Source organism: Lepisma saccharinum, chromosome 11, assembly GCF_977018435.1.
Source record: "Lepisma saccharinum chromosome 11, izLepSacc3.1, whole genome shotgun sequence".
In the NCBI taxonomy this organism is placed as follows: Eukaryota; Metazoa; Arthropoda; class Insecta; order Zygentoma; family Lepismatidae; genus Lepisma; species Lepisma saccharinum.
In genome coordinates, this window is record NC_139239.1 from 25,783,897 (window position 1) to 25,806,203 (window position 22,307).

At 39.2% G+C, this 22,307-nt stretch overlaps 1 protein-coding gene across 5 annotated transcripts in view; it reads right to left on the minus strand.

The window, feature by feature from the left end:
* The window catches only part of homer (protein), a 427,795-nt gene that overhangs the window by 87,784 nt on the left and 317,704 nt on the right, over positions 1-22,307 (minus strand). For all 5 annotated transcript variants that reach the window (XM_083130836.1, XM_083130833.1, XM_083130835.1 and 2 more), the window contains exon 2: positions 964-1,120. In XM_083130836.1, the coding sequence (XP_082986962.1) occupies positions 964-1,120 (157 nt within the window). The remainder of the gene's footprint in view (positions 1-963; positions 1,121-22,307) is intronic.

The window sequence follows — 22,307 nt, forward strand, 5'->3', positions numbered from 1 at the left end:
CTAAATTTACATTATTTCAACACTTAATATCCATGAAAAATATGATTAGCATGTTCTTTTATGCACTTAAAATATGAGTAATTTTGGACAATGAATCAAGTTGTTTGATGGTATTAGGTTATGTGTAAGGTTAGGATTTTGTTCACCAATAAATTATCAAAAAATGCCCTAAAAACAACGAATTTATGATTTAAAAAAAAGACTTAACACGTGAAAAAATGACCTAAACAATTTCTTACATTAAGTATGCTGGAAATATATAGAATTTGAAGCTGCAAACCCATAATTCGTGACCTAAGTATATTTAAAAATGTTTCTTTTGTTGCCACTTCAGATACAATCAGTTTCAACATGGCTTATCGCTTCTATCTTTGAGTTGCAGTACGCTGCTAAGATGTTTTGCAAGTATCCAAAAAAGGAATGACCGACGACGATTGCCATCTAGCACACTTTTACACATCGAAAAGCTGCGTTCGACAGGTAAAATGCTCAATATTTTAATAAATCGTTAAATATAAAAAAGCTCCAGAAGTAAGAAAATGAACAAAATATTACCTCAAGTGCGAAAAATGTACCAAAAAAGCTAAAAATGTCCCAACAAATTAATCTTGAAAGGCTTAATTTGTCACAAAACGAGTACATACTAAAGCAAGTAAGTTTCAATATTTCCAAAAAGTAGATGCAGTCGTCAAAATACTAGCTCTAGTTATATGCAAATTGGTCTCTACATATAGGACATACAATACAACGTTTCCATGTGGTTTCAGTTACAAATCCTGTTATGCCATGAAAACAAGAACTCATTGCGCACATCTCAATCTATACATAAAAAAACGGCTACCCTCTTTTTATGTAAACATCTCATTGTAGAGCAGTGTAAATTGGCAAAATTTCTGGAAGAGGCACGGGTCCGCTGATCCCATGTCTGGCTACGTTAATGGGCTACAAAAGAAAGAGGCCTACCTTGGTTCCCTCGACGCTAATAATTCTATACAGGCTCCTCGTGGAATCGTAGAAAAAAGACACGTTGACTGCGGCGGTGGACGCGGATATCCAAGACCTCTTTGTCTTTGGGTCGATGTGGAAAACGTGCGCTTTGCACGTGAAAATAGGTTGCTCGCTGCAAGGTAAGAGAGAAACAGCAATTACAATTCGTGTCAAACACCAGAACTACAAACGCAATCAGGACGAATACCATCTCATTACTACTACTACTTCTAATAATACAAAATATGACACTTTTACCTTAAAATTTAACTTACTAGTTACTAATCTAGAATATTCAATTAAAACTAACTAAAAGAATATTAAATTAAAATTATTATTAGATTAAGTATACATTATGCAAAGACAAAAGGACTAAACAAATATTAGTTTTCAATTTGGTTATTTTACACATTTTCTACCTCCCTAGGTAAATCTAAAGGACATTGATAAATGATGAAAATTGATGACGCACAAACATAATGCTTGAAATATTGATTTGCTTTATTTTACTTTTGGCTAACGCGAAGATGAGCATATGAAATGGATGAAGGGACAATCACAAATACATATGACAGCATAACACAAGTCCGACAGAGGATTATACTGGTTGAGAGTCCATACGCCAGAGCCCCGTTAGTCTGCAACAATGTAGTCCAGGGTGCAAAAGGGGAAGAGAGGTTGACATTTGGTGTTTCAGAAAATGCCACTCCTTACAAACATAATGGAATATCCACGCCTTAACCAGGATATGAACAGAATGTGTTACGTTCTGTCCAATGAGACTGATATTCACGAAAAATTATTGTATTACTGATATCAACTCAGATTGGAAGATACTGAAAGCTGATATATTATGTTGTGAGCCGTCTGCAACATAAACTCGGATGAAACTAAAGGGTGTACTCTTTTCAGAAGGCAGACAAATGCCACGACGATACTCAGATTACCCGGACGCTTATACAACATGCAACCTCTCATCCAAGTAGTACATCCTGGACTGCATTTTACAGACGAGACTCTGCTGCCTGGATCCACAATCTACATAGTACTTTGTGGAGCCCATGTGTTTCTGAATGTCGTCTCAGAAATTTCATCTTATCACATTTCATCCCCATCTTCGCAATTAGCCAAAAAGCATAAAAGCGAAGCAAACTAAACATGAAACAAGAAGTAGGAATTGTGTAAAACGTATGACTGTTTCGCTGAAGAAGTTTAATTAAAATGTAGTCTCTGTACGGCTAACATTTCACATGAAATTCACAATTCATACCAATTTGCCGTAGAAACAGTACAAATCTACAGCATTAAATAACGCTAATGCACAAACAAATTATGAAATACATCATGCAAATAAAACAAAGCGGTAGCCATTTGATTCAAACAAGCAGGAACAAATCCATAGAAACAGAAATGTCTCTTCCACTGCTGCAGTTCTCCAAGTAGACTTCGGTTGCGGTAACATCCGCATATGAGGAAATGGAAACATCGTGAATAATGGGACAACTGGAGCGACCCCTCCCCTCCGCCGGGGGTATCTTCCGTCGAGGTCTCGTGAAAGATGCGATTCCAGGACGCTTTTGAATCGCGCGTTTTCGCCAGTCTCACACTTGCTCTCTCACATTGTTTTCCAGCATAATGGTGCCCGGCCGCATTAAAGCAGACGCGTTGGACAGGCTGCCAAAGTAGAGGATTTGGCGTTGTAATCTGGGAACAAATGCTCCCGTCAACGCACTGAACTTTTATTTTGATACTGTTTTGTGATATCGACTTTCGAAATGCGAGCTCACTGGCCTCAGTGCGGTCAGTGTAACACACTGCAAAGCTACAGGCCCTGGATTCTAAAAACGGACAAAACAGTTGTGTGCTCATGAATTTCTTAAGGGCAGAATGCGAAGGAAGAAGTTTTTTTTTTTTTTTAACACTATCAGGTTTGGGGTTATTTTACATCGCTTGGGTTAATTGCAAAGATGAAGACGAATGATGAACTGATGAAATGGATCATTGGGTAAATACAGTGATACATCCATACCTGATCAGGATTCGTATCTGACTATCAACTCTGATACTGTTAAGATTAGGCCCGGTGTCAGATTGTGGCCAGAGAAGTCTGCTGAGCTGTCAGGCTACCAGGCATCGGAGGGAGAGGAGTGGGAGGGTCAGCTCATTCGCAAAAACTGGTTTCCCCATAAAGTTAGTTAAAACCAGAAGCCTATAACAGCTGCCGAAGAGGAATAATGACACAGATCATAAAACAGTCTTGTGCAACCAGCGGCAAATATTAATAGATATTTTTGCCCATTGCCATGCGTGTTCTTACACCTAATTTTATGCAATACAAACTTCAAGTGTAGAAACAAAAATCACCAAACAAAGAGAGGACAACCACTGTATGTGTAGTATCAATGCTAAAACGTATCACAAAAAAGAGTTTTAGAAAACTTCAAATAACCCCCCCCCCTGTTCCTCCCACACAAAATGAAATCCAATATTTATTCCCAGATTTTACATTAAGAGGAGAATATGAATATGCAGGAGACGGTTCCCAACAGTAACAGTACTTAGAAAGACGATAAAAAACAAAAGAGAATCGATAGACAAACGAACGTGCTCGTTATTGATCACGACAAATGAAACAAATTACCATCCTCTGGAATCAGTGAAAGGGCTCACGTTTCTTTGTTATTGTCGACATAAAACACCCAGAGAGAGAAAAGGGGGGGGGAGAAAGAGGAGCAACTACTTCGGAGGAAAGCAGACCTGCAGACCAACTGAACTTGGCAAGAAGTTTATTGGAGTTCACTTATGGTTGCGTGCAATTAAGGACATTGACACCACCTGTTAATCGAATCCAATACCCCTCGACGAAAAAGTTATATCAAATAAATGAGCGCGAAAGTTTGAGTTTTTCTTTTAAGTCCAGTTTATGAACAGATAAAGTGGAATTTGAACCAATATGTGCCTCCACAGGGTATCAAACCCGGGACCCCTTGATAATAAGGCGACGACGTTAGCACTACGCCACAGGGGAGGGTCCGTGACTGTACAATAACCCCTTGAGGAACAAAGCTTGCCAAGCAGCTTTTCATTGAATGGCGTGTGGTCAGCGCATTGCAACCGCACTGTGGCTTCTAGACAGTAGTCCGCTACTATTAATTTCAATCTGGCACCTAATTGTCTTCTTTGTTATTTTTAATTCGCTTTTATGATTTTTCGAGCTAATCGCGGCGATGAGGATGAATGATGATTCGATGAAATTGATGAAGAAACACAAAAAGCACAAGTACTCAGGGTGACTCGAATCGAGAACCACCTGTTGCGATACCTCTTCATATTCGTTATTCTTGTATCACCACGGTTTCCTTCAATTGAAAGTGATAAATGATCAAAGTTACCTCAAGAAATAAACACGCATAAAATTTCAGATATTAGGGACGTTCTTTTATCCGTAATGCATATAAGTCATCTTGGCGTTTTAAGAAAATTTCAATTCCTTGAAAACACGTCAATATCAGTTTTATATTAAGGCGCGCACACATACATAAATATGTATACGTTTCTTGAGGCTACTTTATCGTTTATTTATTTCTATTTGGTTGGAGAAATAGTGATGATCGGAAAGTAAAGGATATAAAGATGCACAAACAAAGCAGAACGTCTGACCAGATAACGATCAAAAAGGCCTAAAACTTGTCCATCTATTTCTCCAAAAGAAGTACACTCGCTAAAACAAATTCCGATAGGAAAGCAATCATTTTGTTAGCGGTGATAATTATAATAACTAAAAAACTGTGCCCGATAGCGAAATTCTAATTACGGATTTGAATTTCCCATACCAAGGTGCTTCAGAAAAACGTATTTTTACATAAGAAAAAATCCTTTGTAGAACAGTGTAATCAGTTAACGCTCCCATGTAACATGTATCCCCTTAGTGTAATTTTCAGTCTCTCTCTCTCTGTATTTGTATGTGAGCGCACACACATTTTTACATTAGAGAGTTCTCCAGATAAAAATCCTTCTTCATGAGGAAACAATACATATGCTTGATAAGGTTTGAATGTTTGTGTACACGTGATTTATTCACTCCTTACGTCACTGTCGTGCATCCATTATTATCTTTACCGCGGTTAATTCAGCGTCACAAAGAACAGACGGGAAGCAAAATCTGATTACACCCGAAAGTGAGCATGTAGTTGAATATGCAGGTTGCGGGAAAGCATGCAGGTACGCAGTCAAGCCTCGACCACAGGGGACATACGTGGTCCCTAGGGACCCGTCCTTCATGTACCCAGCGGCATTTGCAGCCGCTGTTAAGTTTTGATGCGAAGGAAACACCGCAACCTGAAACATTCATCGGGCGAGCGGTGGACAAACAATGGTTCCGCGTAACACACGCGAAGCCGTGCAAATGGTTATCGAAAGTGAAACTCGAATGCTTGGATCGCAGGGTACTTGATCACAGAGACAAAAGCACTCTCACGCACTGACGGTACGCGACGCATTTTACATTCGCACTTCAAATTCACGCGGATGTCTCGATCGACGTCGCTTCCCGGAGTTTCACATGCCATGCGAGCCGAGCCATTCCTATCTGCTTTCTTTGTCCCCCAAACCGCCACAAGCTTCTGGACTCAACGGCACCTAGTTAGTGCAACGTATTAGTTCGTCTTTCCAACGAGAAAATGGGATTTCTAACAAAACACACACTAAATAAGTTTATATACGATATTTCGCTTAAAACTGCACGAAAGAAAACGACACGTTTCAATTCAACTCCTCGAAAGCCAAGTGCAGAGGACTGATTTGTCTCTTGCAAGCTCTTCACTCGCAGGAGCCCAAGCGCAAGACTGACGTCAGGGTTATCATGGCAACCAACCTAATACGGCTACCTTGGTGCAGGGATATAGCTTTCCCAGCTAGAGCTCTGCACATGCGGATGATTCTGTGCGCAAAAAGTACTGTTGTAGAGGGGGCGCGCTGCGTTAACAGACTACAATGCACAAATTTATTAAACAAATGATGCCACAGAACATTGTTCCATTGAGGCATACATACATTTTGTGCATTACATATATTTGTGCATAACATAAATTGTTTCACTAATTACTATATATACGAACACCTCATTCCTTTCTCCATTGAGCAAGTAGGGCTCTTTTGAATGATTGAAGTGACATATTGTTTATATCAACGCTCGGATCATTTGCTGGCATTTCATTAAATTTTTTACCCATTTTCTACATCGGAGATATCTTTACATGGTTGGTTCTAGATTTTGGCACATGAAATAGCCCGGGTTTCGGTTTGGTTCTCATTTGAGGAACACGATATTGTAATGCAGATACTAACCCCATAGTCTTATTTTGTTGTTTGCAATTTTATACCTTTCTTCAATTTCTTCAATGTTAAACTGCGATACAAGCTCAGACTACGGAGTGAATTTAGGGTACACTTTGTCTTTTTTGTACTTTAGATACCTCAAGAATTTGGACTGAATCATCTATTTCCCTCATTTTGTCCAAAGGCTGCCATATTACCGATGCATATTCTACGAGTGAGCGTACTAGGGAGACACAAAGTTATTAATATTGATGTACTTTTCAGATTTTCCCTACATCTTTTTATGAATCCTAATTTTTTATACGCTTGGTTAACGATATGATGGACATGCTCTTTAAAACATAGATTTGCGTCATATGTGACATGAAGATCCGTGAAATTAGTGACCTTAGGTATTTGTTTTCCTCCCACCTGATACTGGAAGTTTCTTATTGTTTGAGCCTTTGTTATAGACATTAACTGACATTTATCAAGATTAAAAGAAAGTCTATTATTTTCGCTCCATTGTAGTAATCTATTTACGTCTGCCTGCAAGTCAAGGCTGTCTTCGTCAGAGCAAATTGTTCTAAATATTTTTACATCGTCAGCAAATATAAGGCAACGCGATTTCGTAATAATTTTCGGGAGGTCATTAATAAAGAGTAAGAAAAGTAGTGGGCCCAAATTGGAGCCCTGCGGCACCCCAGAAGGCATAGGGTATTTTTCGAGATACGCATCCTCTATAACTGACAAATTGCTTTCGGTCCATTAGGTAAGATTTTATGAGCATAATTACGTTCTTAGAAATATTAAAATACGATAGCTTCTGAAGTAAAATGTCATGATTCACCGAATCAAACGCCTTGGCCAGGTCAGCATACAATACATCTACCCGTCTCCTTTCGTCTAATTCATAAGCTACACAATGTGTAAATTCGGCAAGGTTTGTGATTGTCGACCTCCGCGATATAAAACCATGTTGCATGGGAGATATAACCGGCCGTACGTTGGCCACTATCCTCTCATACAGTATTTGTTCTGACACTTTGCAAAAAGCTGGTAGAATTAACACTGGTCTAAAGCAATCAATGTTCTTTACATTTGTCTTTTTGGGGTGGGATTAACTTAAGTGATTTTCCATTTTGATGGGAAGTTGTGATGTTCCAAAATTTTTTTGAATATTATACTCAACGGTTTTATTAGCGGTTCAGTGCACCCTTTGACCACATAGGGAGAAATGTTGTCCATCCCTGCTGCTTTTTTGGATTTTAACATTTTAATTGCTTCCTCGATCTCATTGATTCAGTTCGATACGCGATATATCGAGTTGGGAAAGCACTCCGGTTTCGCACTTATCCGATTCAACTATAGAGTACTGTGAAGCATCTTTGTACACTGATAGAAAATAGGTAGCAAATGCATTTACAATATCGTGTCCGTTGTGCAAGATTTCATTGTTGTATTCAAAAGTATTATTACCCGAATCCCTCTTTTTATTTCTAATATAAGTCCATACATTATTGACATCTATGCTTATACGTTTCTTTTAATACTAATATACGTGATAAGGATCATTTAATAAAAATATTTTTAACATTAATATGGGATGAAGTGTCACTGCACCTACTTCACTTGAATAGCCGCCATTGCTTAAATTTAAGTTATTATTTACATTTTTGAGATGGGGTGGGCATGTTGTCTTGAGTTCAACAAGTGAACATGGCTTACGTTTGGGCCAGAGCTATGGAGACTGCTTCCAGAATGCTGTCCCGAAAACCTGTGCTACTATATATAGTATATAAAAAAGAAAAGGCACAAGATTGAATGATTGCATTCTAAATTTAAACTAAAAATATGTATCTGTCTTTAACTATGTCATTAGGTCCCCTACACACCTATACACTAATCTTTTTAGTAGGAAAAAGAATATAACGTAAGTGAGAACATGAAAATAAATCACTGACAGATGTGGTGTTCACATGCCGAGTAACCTCCTGTTTACCAAGAGGATTTATATTAGCTGAAGTTACATCTCTGTACTATGGTCACATTTCACATGAAGGTTGTGAGCATTTCTGCTTACTATCATAAAGACGGGCATTTTAAGCTAACATGCATTAATTAACAACTTAGTATTGAAAAAAAAAAACAGCTGTGAAACGGAATGACTGACGCCTGTACAAACATGCTTTTCCCATGCAGACCACTTCCGACAGGATTCGCCATTTTTACGAGTTGATTCGCAAATAGATTCCGCTATGCAAACTGGACGACATAACAGGCTCTCTCGAACAGAAAGCTCCGGATGCGTTCAACAATATGTCCAGGTCTCCCCCCTTCCTCCCCCCAGAAGCAAATTCGCCGCACACAATGAAATACTGCTCAACCAGAAAACAAAGAGAGTTAGGGGCGGAAGTGATTTATTTCGTTGACTTTCATGAGGAGAACGGTATGTTGAAGTGGAAACATTCATCTATATGGGTGGCTGGGAAAACGCGATCAACGTTCCCCCAGCCGCGAAAAAAAAATTTAGAGGATTTTTCTTTAGTAACATCTGTTCGATGATAACTAAAAATAACGAAACAAAGGTAAAGCGTGCCTGTCACAATTTTGTACTATTAAAACAAAAAGAACTGAATGAACTAAAATAAAAATAACGTTCGTTCAGAAATTAAAAATATTGCATTTGTACCTTTTACAACTTAGTTTCTACTATCGAAAGCAGTACCAAAAAAAAAAGGAACGTTAAAGATCTCCCATGTGCAATGCCATGAAGGTACATTAAAGGTTTAAACGTAACGTGATCACCACTACTCTCCGCCGACTTTTACCACAGGTGACTGGATGATTCCTAGAGACGGAAATTGAACCCAGGTCGCCAGCTTGTCAGTCAGACGCGTTATCGACTCAACCGAGGCTATATTCACAATCGCAAAATTACACTTTACTCACGGTTTTATTAGAGTGAATTGTTGAGAATTGTTTTATTTTGTTTCGACTGTATTGAACGTCTTAATACTGGATCGTAAGATTTCTGATACACTATTTTCGTGTGTGTTTTAACTACCTAATCAGGTAAATCTGGATACTTCATACCCTGGTATGTTCTAGTCCAGGCGAGTATACAAAAATTGTATGTGGTAAAATTACAATTTTTGAAAAATTACTGCTTCACAAAAGAAAGTGCACAGTTCCAACGAAATTCCCGTGACAAATCTAGAATAAAAGTACTCGGAGCTTGGACTTATGCTTGGCACAGACAAAAATCCGTCATTTCCCATGCGACGTCATGAGGAACTGAAATCAGACGTGAAAAAAGTTTTACCGTATTATGATGCCACATTTCATTATTCGTTTAATTATTAATTTTTGATCACCCTGTACGGCCTTCTCGATGATCTAGTGGTAACGCTGTTACCTTATAATCAAGGGATCACACGTGCGATTCCCGGTAGTGGTTCTGATCCCACTTTAAACTTAAAAAGCATTTTCCCAATTCGCTTATCTGAGCATCAAGTGGACTGATGTATGTTGTTATTCTAAAAAGAACGAAATTATATTCAGTCCCTACACGCATTGAATATACTGACATATAGGGACTTGAAGTCAGGAGAAATGTGATGAATTCTTCTCTGAAATGAACACAAATTGTGAATTGATTGATTGATATTGTTTATTTTACTTCGCATTTCCGCCATTTTTGGCTAATTGCGAAGATGACGATTAGAGATGATATGATGAAATTGATGAAGGGGCACTCACAAATAACCGCCATCCGGGATTCGAACCCGGAACCCCGGGCACAAATTGTGAACGCGAATGCTGAAGGTGTCTATTGGATACGATATAAAATCTACATGATAAGCGACAGCTGCGGGAGAAATTCGAAAATAGTTTACAACAACGCTTTGTTTTATTTCTTTTTTAATTTAGTACCTGAAATAAATTTCCACTTTTGAACTTCTATGCAACGAATGGAAAATTCAAGCCTACGCGTGTGTGACTGTTCATTTTAATGAGAGCGATTAAATTTCATCCGCATCATCACTCATTCGTGACAGAATGCGACGGTGGAAAAAAAACCGGGGAAGAGAATGCGGGTATGGTTAGGAAACAAATGACTTCTCATTATGGCGAAAATGGTTTGGATTCGTTACAAGCGCTGGCGACGGGCCAGCGAAAGTGCGATTGGGGACGTTATGATACTCAAAGGAAATTGAGTGACAAATCGAAGACGAGACGTGAAAGAGTCTCATTGCGACGTTTTCTGCTAACTTCAATTAGTTTCGCTCTCGACCTTTACAAACAGGGGAATTAACAACCTGCGGAAAGCTCCTGGCGAAGCGAAGTTGTCGGCGCCACAGAAGCAATTTCCTGTTTATCACGAATATTCATGTTAGAAAATTAGATTTACATAATTTTCCAAGGTGGAGGTTCGAATCATTAAAAGCTTCAATCTGTTACGAACCAAGTTCAGCTGTTAATCTTAGAAGTACTAGAAATGATAGAGGCCATAGTTTAGAAACTTCATTAGCAGTGTTGAGTGTTAATTAATCTCGTTGAAATTTATGATGTTGCGATCAGTTTGGAACGTTCATCCAAGATAAATTGTCGTTCTTTTATCACATTCCTATAATATTCCATGATAAAATGATAAAGAATGTGGAGATTCAACAACATAGTACGTGAATATCCTCACCAATTTGTACAAAAAGTTCTGGAGTTGTTTCTTTAAATCAACGATTCACTTTCCAAGAATAAATGAACATACGTTTAGGTAAATTTATTGATATTAGGTTATTACAGAAATCAATGTATCTTCGCGTGATCATGTAGCAGTATTCATATTCCAATTTCCCTTTTAGTTTCACCCGGATTCTAGACATTGCTTGGCGGAGTGGTTAGCGTAGCGCGCCACAATGTAACGAGCCGTAGTTTTGAATCCTAGCCAAGGTACGGATACGTGTTTGTTACATCATATATTACACCAGGTTATTAACATGTGTTGTCGAGATGAAGCTTAATTTTCCTCCACTTTTCACAAGAAATTCTAATGGATGTTGGTGCAAAGTATACAAGAAAGCCATACCATTGGTGTCACCATGTTTGAGTCCTAGTATGAGCATGGGTGTGTGAGTGTGCCTTCATCAATTTCATATCATTCATCCTCAACGCAGCGATTAGCCAAACGTGACGGAGAAGTGATGCAAAGTACAAAAATACCAGACCCCCGACTTTAAGTTTAGAAGATGGGATAAAATACACTCAGACCTCCTTATTGTAAGGGTACCCACCAAGCACTACTGCTGTGGGTGTTGCATAACGCCCAGGCAATAATAATAATAAAAAAATTCAATTCGAACACTTGAAAGATGACATGGGTAATTATAAATATAAAATATGTATGTCTTTCATTTCGTGTACATATATGAGAATAATAATGTTTATTACATCGTATCATAAGTCCACACAAAATCCATAAAAAAGGCGTCTTTGACACAAATATATTGACTTCAGTAAAACATTAAATTGAATAAACTGCTAATGGTGCACTTTTGTTGTATCAAAATACACACATAAATGCATCACATCAGACATGATCGATCACTTCAAAGAAACCGAAATTATACCTACGTTTAACAGTGTCAATTGATGCAGCGGAAGTGCAACAACCTTGATTTAATATGCATTTCGAGTTCGGTTGGGTTCCTTCTTCAGAAAGGGAGAAGCAGCGTTAATTTAGTCATTGCGGGACGAAACAATAGGTTTGTGTGTTTCACTGCCGAAGAGTAGTCACCACATTTGAACAACACTTATAAAGACGGATACTGCTGGATATATAATACTAAACAGTGAAGAATTTGTCCACATTTTGACATCAAAGTACGACATAATTTTGTAACAGGCACGTGCCTATAGATACTGGTGACTAGAATAAAAGGTAGGACAAGCCTTCCTATAGCCAATTTTTGATACACAGCCGAAAATAACTACAAACTTTCCAATTACAAATCATCCTATTTTCATTCCAACTCCCGTCAAAATGGTTCATAAATAACACTGGTCTAATCAGACGTTTTGGGTGTAAGGAGTGTTCTTTTTAGAAAGCACACAATTGTCAACCTCACTTGCACGTTGTGCCTCCCAGCCAGATGGCGCACTGGTAGCGTCGTTGTCTTGTAATCAAGGGATTCCAGGTTCGATACCCGGTGGAGGCACGTAGTGGTTCGGATCCCACTTTGAACTGTAGGTCTAGTCCCGATTAGCCTTTCTGTGAATAAAGTGGACTTAAAACATCAAATCAAACCAATCAATCAATCTTTCACGTTGTACAGTACATCCTGGAAGCTGCATTCTCGCAGGAAAACAAGACCCTGGGATTTAGGCCCATGTACTCAATCACTTATGTACAATCCTGGCGAATAGCCAAAAGTTACAGAAGAGCGACGTAAAATAAAACAAATAAAAAAAAATCACTGCGAATAATGGTATTTAAACTAAGAATGATGGTAAATAACAGTACGTTTTTCTGTTACCATAACACGATGCGAACCAAGGTATCAGACATTAGAATCCTGCGTACACAGTGGGTACTACAGTATGTTTGCTCGATCTATTTCGTCAATTCACTATCCACTAATTGTCGCGATTAACCCAAAGTGGTCGAAAAGCGATTTAAAATAACCAAAAATATAACTAGAAATATAGTTTATCTAATTTTCAGTACCGAAATATCATTTCCAACCGATATGGTGGAAAATACCAATAGTGCGAATTTCAAATCCGGAATTTGCAAAAATAAAATTCCATGCGGTTCCAGCTCTTCCCAGAATTCCCCTGCGTGGCCTCTTGCTTCCCTACTGAGCAATGTAGCAATCTCTCAGTGCCAATAAATACCCAAATTATGCATTTCACCTTTGCCATTTCAGTCTTCGTCGCAACCACACAAGCAAAGATAGAAAATACTGATTCCAAAAACTAGAAACATATCTGTATATGATTGGATTGTTCAAGAGTACATTTATATTTTACAAAAAAAAAAAATCTTTGAAATTTATTTTCTTATTCGTTCGGAAGTAATAATTGTATACCGCAAGAGATTGTACAAATTCACCCAAGGTTCTGTGTCGTTTAAACGTACTTGCTTACGACTTCTAGAAAATTAAATCCAACTCACGTACACGGGGAGCAATCGAAGCTCGTTGTTAGAAGGGAAAATGCAAAGGGAGGACTTCTTTGAATTCCACGATGCGCTTCGTTAATGAAAATTTAAAGCAAGGAAGAAATAAAAATGAGGGTTGCGCAGTACATTATCAAAGGGAAATTCACAAATAAAAGCCACAATTTGTTAAGGAAGTTTTACTTCACTGGCCGACCCTACATAGAGAATCGCATAAAATGGTTAGACAGTGCAAAGAAAGTTCTACAAACGCGTAGGCACATTTATCATGTTCACTCTAATATACAGAGTATTACCAAAAAATTGATTTATCTTTCTGTAGGGAATGTAGGGATGGGAATGAACCGGGATTGATTGTACATAAAGTTGATTGATCGAGTTTTTATTCTACGCAGCTTTCAATTTTTGGCTAATCGCGGCGTTTGTGATGACTGGTGATAAGATGAAATGGGTGAAGGGACAATCACAATGACACAACACAGAATTGTACTGGCTGTGAGTGGGTCCAGGCAACAGAGCCTGCAAAACGCAGCCCAGGGTTCACTACGTAGAAGAGGTTGACAACTGACTTCAGCGGTCACCTCTCACACCTATAAATAGACAAGGAACAAGTGCAATGAAGCGAAAGTGCCTTGCCCAGGAATCAAACCTAGGAAATTTGACTTCATAGCTCCCTTCCACTCTGCCACGAAGGCTGGCGGTATCAGCGTAACAAGAAAACTGTTCTTACTTAAGAATAGCCTTAGCGATAAGTTTAACTTCAAAATTCGTGAAGCGTGTAACTCCTCAAAATCACTGGGAATTTATATGACGTATTATGCAACTGGGTAAGGACGGAAGTATTTCAATTATATATTTGGCAATACTTCCAACCATTGTAAACAAAATAGAAGCTTCAGAAGGATATAGTTACACAAACGACTAGAAAGTGTGTTTATGCATCGAACGGGAAAAGGAAACCACGACAACAAAAAGTATAGGATAGAGTGTATAGTTTAAATTTACATGAGGTATCAACTGTTATTCACAAAATGATCTCAAGGCAGCAATACAGCTTAAGTGAGTTTCAAAACACCATTTTTGTAATTTTAAAGAAGACGTCTCCTCCATATACTTGCACCAGTGAAGAACGGTAGTTTCTTGTCTTCTTCACTCATAGAATTCTTCCAGAAAATGAAAATTCTATCTTTTTGGATGCTTACCACACCAGCACGTTTACGAATGGAGGAGGAAGTTCGACAATGGCCTCAGTTCGTAAGCAGATGGGTGGAAATCATTCACAGTGGCTCATAAGTGAATGATGCACGTGCATCCCAATGATTATTCCTCCTGAGGTATGCAGGTATATTATGTGTACATCAGTATTAGGTGTATGCTAAAATGCAATAAACTTGTACAACCGTACACGCAGAAATCCACTACATAAAATACAAGAACTAATTAAGGTATTTATTCGACTTCCCCTCCTAATACAAGAGAGACTGTCACCATTAAATATTTCACTGCCAATTTGGTTATTTCCTTACGTTGTCGATATCTCAGAGAATCATTAGAGAGCACAATCTCAACAATTCTAAAAATTTTCATTGCATTTAAAAAAAACAGCAAATAATCCGTAAAATAATATAATCACACACAAGAAGTATGAAATAGGTCTCTCTCGTATGTCAGTAATACGAGGGAACAATAGTTGATGGCAGATTTCACTCATCAAACGTAGTATAAAGTTTCATTGCATAAAACTAGGGGATAATTCGGATCTCTGAACAGGTATTGATTTACGAACTGCTTGCTCTACAAAACTCCAACGAGACCTGTGGATGCGGGTTGGTTATTCCGTTTGATTAACTTCGAAAAGAAACAAGACCTAAAAAAATATTTCTTTCTTCTCACGAGTGAAAATTCAAGGACGAAAAATAGCAAAGTAGCATGCGGGCTTTGCAGTGTGCTATTTCCTTCTCATCTCTTATATATATTATGCTGCGACAAGGGGTACATAGAATTTCCAAATTTCCGAAAGGGTGTTCGAAAAGCTTTCAGTTCCGCGTAGTACACCTTATAAACTGAATTACGAAAAGATGACGAGGTTCTAGCTGCTGGACCAACGGCAAAGACTATTATTCTCTGTGAAGTTTTGAACTGACTTCTGCTTTGTCGCTATAGAGACTCATTCTTGCAAGAATTTTGTTCTTCGTAAGAGAGAATGATACGGTATTATATGAATGGTGCAAATAGCCAATGTGCTAAGGTGCATGTAATATTAAAATAAGCCAACCAATGATCACAATAGAGGTGATAATAATACTTTGTGGTTATTGGGACACGTACACCATTATATATTTAAATAACCGACATAACCTCCCAAGATACATTTTCTTGTAGACACATCACTGTACTATGGCGTGTTCAGCTAGATATTTGCTTATAAAGAAACAGAACGTGTGTTATATTATACACATTTGAGAGGAGTGCAAATAGCTTACAGAGGCAGAAACCTATTTGTACAACATACAAATAGCCTGCAGTCTCCACATAAATTTTAACACTATGCATAAATTTTCTCATGAAAAATAATATTAAATTACAAGTTATGTGCTATTTGGGGTGCCCTGAAAACAAGGCGATATGATGTGGCTTATCAATACCAATAGTTGAATTTTGAGAGTATATTGTACGGACTGGATCAACCATGCTAACTTGACGTTGCACTATTGTATGAAAATATTTGTATTTTCTGATATAATGTCGCGATGAGTGATGATTAGATGAAATTGATGAAGGAACAGTCACAAAAGAACAGCCATGCTGAGGCCCGGAATCGAACCAGGGAACTTAGGTGGCGAGATCTAAGTCAACGTCTTAACGATCCCGGCCACTGAGCTGGTCATTGTATGGAAGTGTACTGTATAAAGTACATTCTTCTTGTGTGTACATTAGAGCACTGCATTGAACCACTTTCGCTCGCTCAAACTCGATCGAATCTTCCACGCTCGAATATATACCTAGGTAGAATATCAAATATAATTTCAATGTGACAATAATCGTACAAATATACTTATATATGTAAAATCCATCCTGGCAGTTTTAGCCCATGATCATCTATTCATTTTCATATATAGCTATGTATTGGCAAGATAGACTAAGCTACATTTTATCATGGAGACAATGACTTTTTATTTAAGTTTCAATATCATTGCGTCTTTCACTTCACGAAGCATATTTGAAGGTGCACTACCACAGACAAATTACGGTTGTGCGTAACTACTGGGCTTCGAGTGTATACCGATCGTTTACCTGTTCGAGCGTTATTCGCTCGAGCGAAGAACCCATCTAGCGTCATCCGTGCGAACTATTAGATGATCGAGCAAAAAAGTCTCGATGCAGAACACTAGCGTACATACAGAAAAGGGTTTCCTCGGGGGCAAAATATTTCCCTTCTACCTTTATCTGGTGCTACATCCGGCAAATAATTGAATAAACTTTCATCTCTATCGTCTTTTCAGCAATGTCGTCTTACAATGCCTTAAAAAAATCGACAAAACTGACTTCAACGAAACTTACGTGAAGATTCTGTATACGGACATGCACTTTTCAAGTAACAGAGAAAAGGGGTAGTGCATGGATAGAAAGTAAAGCAGATGGCAACCTTTAGTTCTCTCAAAATCATATTTTTCCGGTTGCTTTTCAAGTGACGAAAACTCAAAAGGAAGGAGGGTGGGTGAAGTAGAAAGGGAAATGGAAAGGGGCGGGTGGCAGAAAAAAAAGGGTGTGTTTTATGGTGGTCGGAAGAATATGTATGTAGATTATATTTCAATTTGAATTGGAATAAATTGAGCACTCAGCCCGAAGAATAGAAAGAAAAGCTACTTGTCTTTCTGCTGCGACGACAGAAAATTCAGCACCTCGACCCAGTTCCAAATAAAAGCACGTTTCCCAGACGCTATGGCTAGAACGAAGGGTATGCAACACTTGGTGTTTAAAGAGGCTTGGTTCTCAAAGGAGCTCCTCTTTAAAATTATTTATTTGTCTGGAAAGAAAATAGGCACATTGACGAAGGTAGATATGCTACATATATGTGCATACACACGTACTCATCTTATTTTGCATCACTCTGCTACCACTTGGCCAGTGACTGCGACGAGACCGATGAAATGATGGAGGGCCACACAAAAAGGAATTCCCATGGACGGACGAGGACAAGACTCGAATCCAGTCTTCGGTGGAGAGTAGCGAGTCGATGACTCAGCGACCTATGTGGTGCGCGCGGGCGTACACACACACAGAGTTTGATTGATTGATTGATTGATTGATTTAGTTTATTTTACTTCGCTTTCCTTCCACTTTTGGATAGTGACATTCTGGTCATTTCTGAGTTAATTCGGGAAAAAAAGTTATTAGAAGCTATACTGCAGGCAAGTTGTTTTCGTTTCGTGTTTACCAATTTCACAAGGCTTCACTGAGTCCAATGCAAATTGTATGACATGGCAATTTTCCTCGAAAACTGCAAGAGTGCACATTTTACTTTGTAACTCAAAAACTAACATAATGTCACCATGTTTTACTCCCGAATCATTCAAATAGTACGTATTTCTACTTTTTGTACATAATACTGAATTAACATTGCATGCTATTTAATCTTAATATCATTTTCAGGCACTGATATCTAAATTGAAATGCGGATCCTATGATATTACAGAAAATATCCGAGAAATATAAAATTTCTAGCTGAGGTATGTAACTGGATATGTTGTTTGCGCCCAGAGTTTTTGATCTGTACCTGATAAATAGGCCAACATTTATATGTGTGAATGTCTGCGACTGACAGCGTCATGAGCCCCTATACATACAATCACAATTTTAACATTTAGGACGACTTCTCCCATATTGCTAGTTATGTATATGGTCTTCACGTTTGAAGTTTTTGTGTTATTTTGTGGTCCACTCGAAGGATTTTTTCCAAAGTACAAGGTAACCAAAAAAGGTTCTTACCGTTTTTGATCGTCAGAAACAAAAAGGTATACAGCAAACGTCACATACCGTTAGTCCTCAAAGTAATCCCCATCGGCATCCAGCACCTCTTGCCAATGTGCCTCCAGCTGTGCAATGCCCTGACGATAAAACTCGGGGATCTTGGATGCAAAGAAGTTCGTGTGTTTGCTTGCCGAAAGTTTGCCTCACTTGCGAAGGATTTCCCACGAAGGTGGTTGTCCTGGGAATGGAAGATGTAATAATCTGTTGGCGGAAGGTCCGGGGAGTACGGTGGATGGCACAGTGTCTCCCAGCCAAGACGCTGTATGGTATCCCTGGCCACCCATACCACATGCGGTCTGGCACTGTCGTGAAGGAGCAGTATACCCTTGCGTTTAACCATTGCTGGCTCCTTCTGCTTTAGTGCCTGTTGCACACGTTACAACTGCTGCGAGTAGAGGTCCCCAGTGATGGTTTGCTGTTGGTAGCAGCTCGTGGCGCACCACTTGGCGACTAAGAGCATGATCTTGCGAGGGTGTAGAGGTGGTATGGGTGTGTTGCTGCAGTGCCGAGAAAACAACTAGAAACAGGCTGTCACTTGTGGTTTGTTGGCTTCCGCGACAGTGTATGGGTACCCACTTGCTCAACTTGAACGTCTTCCGTATGCGGTGCAGGTGAAGTCTGACTGTTTCATCGGAAACCAGGAATTGGCTGGCAAGCTCACCCACCACACGTTAAGCTGCTGTACTCCTCTATGGCCGCCATCAGGGCCTCGTCATCCAGGACCTGTGGCCGACCACTGCAGGGCTCATCACAAAGGGACAGATCTCCCGACCTGAACTTCTGGAACCAATGCTTGGCGGCTACCATCGGTTTCTTTTTGTGCATGATTTTACCCATGCTCTACCAATTCCAAAAATACAGTGCAGCCAGCGTTCATTCACAGCATTATCCGCGAAGGGTTGACGTATTTGGCGACTTTATTCGGCTGTGGACAAGCTCACCTTAAAGTTAAAAAACAGTCAACCCCAAACGAGCTGTTTCGACACCTCCTTTTCTCTTCGCCACTGTTCAAGCTATGGCTGCTGTGAGTGCGCACTCACCCTGACGCTTTTCCAGCACGTATTTCCGTCTCAGTGATAACTTCTTCCGATGCGACGTCAAAAATGGCAAGAACTTTTTGGTTACCTTGTAGAATCACCATTTCAGATGGAGAGATGGAGGCCTGGTATTGTACAACCCCGTTCCCCTCTTTGATCTACCTACACTATGCAGGCAATTTACTTTAGCAAGAAAAGTATTGCGAAGGGCAGTTGCCAATGTAAAACTTCTTAAATTCTTTAACGAAGACAGGTTTCAAATCGCTGTGGTACGCACTTATAGGAAATAAAGTATTGCAAAATAGACAAATAGATACGAAAAATGATGAGAACAGGCAATTACAAAGACCAAATAGGAAGTGAACACAAACATTTATTTTCTTAGCTGCACACTCATCGACTTTTGTTTGAAACAATTCTACTGCACTTCTCTTATTTTTGCACCATTTTTCGGTTACTTTTGGCTACTCGCGACGATGACGAGTTTGTGAATTTGAACTTTTAAGTCCACTTTATGCACAGATAGGCTAATCGGGTCTGGGCCCATAGTATGTCTTTAACACTTTCTAAAATTAATTTTACAGAAAGTTCAAATGCGTGCATCAAAAGTGTGTTGTATACATTACACAGCACTATTATATTCGTGGAGTGTACAGCAATGATACTTATATTCCCAGACTTTACATTTTTTTTAGAATTTTTATGGAATTTCTTGATCGCTCCGCGACTTTCCACCTATAGGTTGAAATTTTACAGGGGATTTTCTATGCTTCGGTTAGTTTCTTTCGTTACTTTAAAACATAACCAAAGTTTAATGCTGTACATTGTTTCTTTTAGAACTTGCGCTCGTTACAACTTTTCTCGTTACACAGCATCGACACATTACTTACTGAACCCATTAGACGGATATTAAAACGGTTTAGTCTCTCAAGCCGAACTACGTATCACGGCTTCTACGGCCGCTACTAAAACCGGTCCACAGGGCACACGTATGTAAACAGAACGAGAAAGACAGGGCCCTTGTTGAAACCCTCATCCGCTGCACCTTCTCCGGAAAGGAAGCCATAAAAGCGAAATCCTTACCAAAGTGCCAACTCGACCCCCATTGCTGGTTTCGGTAAAAGCAATCCGCGCCTCTGAAGGAGCAAAAAGCGCGGGAAACCTTGGTAGGGGACGGCGTCGGATATAAAGTAAAGCCTCGGCTTGTAAAGCGAGATTGCCCCAATAGTGAGACGAGGACTACTAAAAATCAATGAAAGGGAAGCTCCCACGGGAAATTTTGCCTCGTCTCTTTGACTCAGACGGTACGGCGTTACTCAGCATCGGGTAGCATAGCCGGAGAGGCCGAAGATTCATTGAACGCTTAAGAGTAAACGTGCGTTCGACTTTGGATTCCAAGTGGTTGTTAAAGGAGGCTGCGAGCGAAACCGTGTACGGAGATGTTGGTACTGAAATCCTCTTGACGGTTCGTTCAATTCCAATAAGATCACAGCCACAACGAGATTCGAGTGCCAGTGGTAGGGGGCTTTCTTCGGCCACATATTGAGTGATATCTCTTTCATGAATGCTTCTTGCAAATTACCTCCTGTCTTGAGAGTTACAGACTTCAAAAGATGTCTTATGTGCTTCGCAAAACAAGATGACCTTCACACTTTCATCGTACTGAGAACGTCCAGTCTCTTGTTGAGTTTGAGTGTTCTGTTTTAAATCCACGTTTTGCACAGATAGGCTAATCGGAACTGATCCTACAGTTTAAACTGTGATCCGAAACAATATGTGCCTCCACTGGGTATCGAATCCCGAACACCTTGATTACAAGGCGACGGCGTCACCGCTACACCATCGGAGAGGCCCTACTTAGTCTATTGTAGGAGATTCATTGATTGATTAAACTGGATTATTTTAAGTCGTTTTCTTGTCACTTTAGGCTAATCGCAATGATGGGAATAGATGAAAGGACAATCACAAACATGTACGGGCAACACAAAACATGTCCTAGAGAGAATTATCCTAGCTACATGTCCTACAGAGAATTATCCTGGTTACATGTCCAGGCGCCAGAGCCTTGTTAGTCTGCAAAATGCAGTCCAGGGTGTACTACGCGGAATTGAGGTTGATATTTGGGTGTCTTCAGAAAGGTTTGGTTTGGTTTGAGTTGGTGTTTTAAGTCCACTTTATGCACAGTAAGGCTAATCGGGACTGGACCTACAGTTTAAAGTGGGATCCGAACCACTTGTGCCTCCACCGGGTATCGAACCCGGGACCCCTTGATTACAAGGCAATGACGGTCTTCAGAAAGGATCACCCCTTACACCCCTGTTGTAGGGGAAAGTGTAGGAAAGTACTGGAACACAATCTTCACAGGATAGGTCGATAAAAACTGAAGTAAGCTTCATCTGCATGGTAATGAACAAACGATATATTTATATCCTTATGATAAAGTCCTTTAAGGAAAAAAACTGATTGACTGAAATAGTTCATTTGGCGTCGCTTATCTTCCTCTTCTGGCTAATCGGAACGATGAGGATGAGTGATGATATTATTATTATTGTTATTATTATTTTTATTTATTATTATTTCCATAGGGTTACAATTAAGCCATACAACATTTCATTTTGAACAAAAATAATACAAATAATGACTTGATGCCCTATATAGTAAAAAAAAAATATGCAAAAGCTACATCTAAGGAAAATGTGATGAATTTACATTAGTATATATAGTGTTGTATAGTACAATGAAATAAAGAAAGTTTG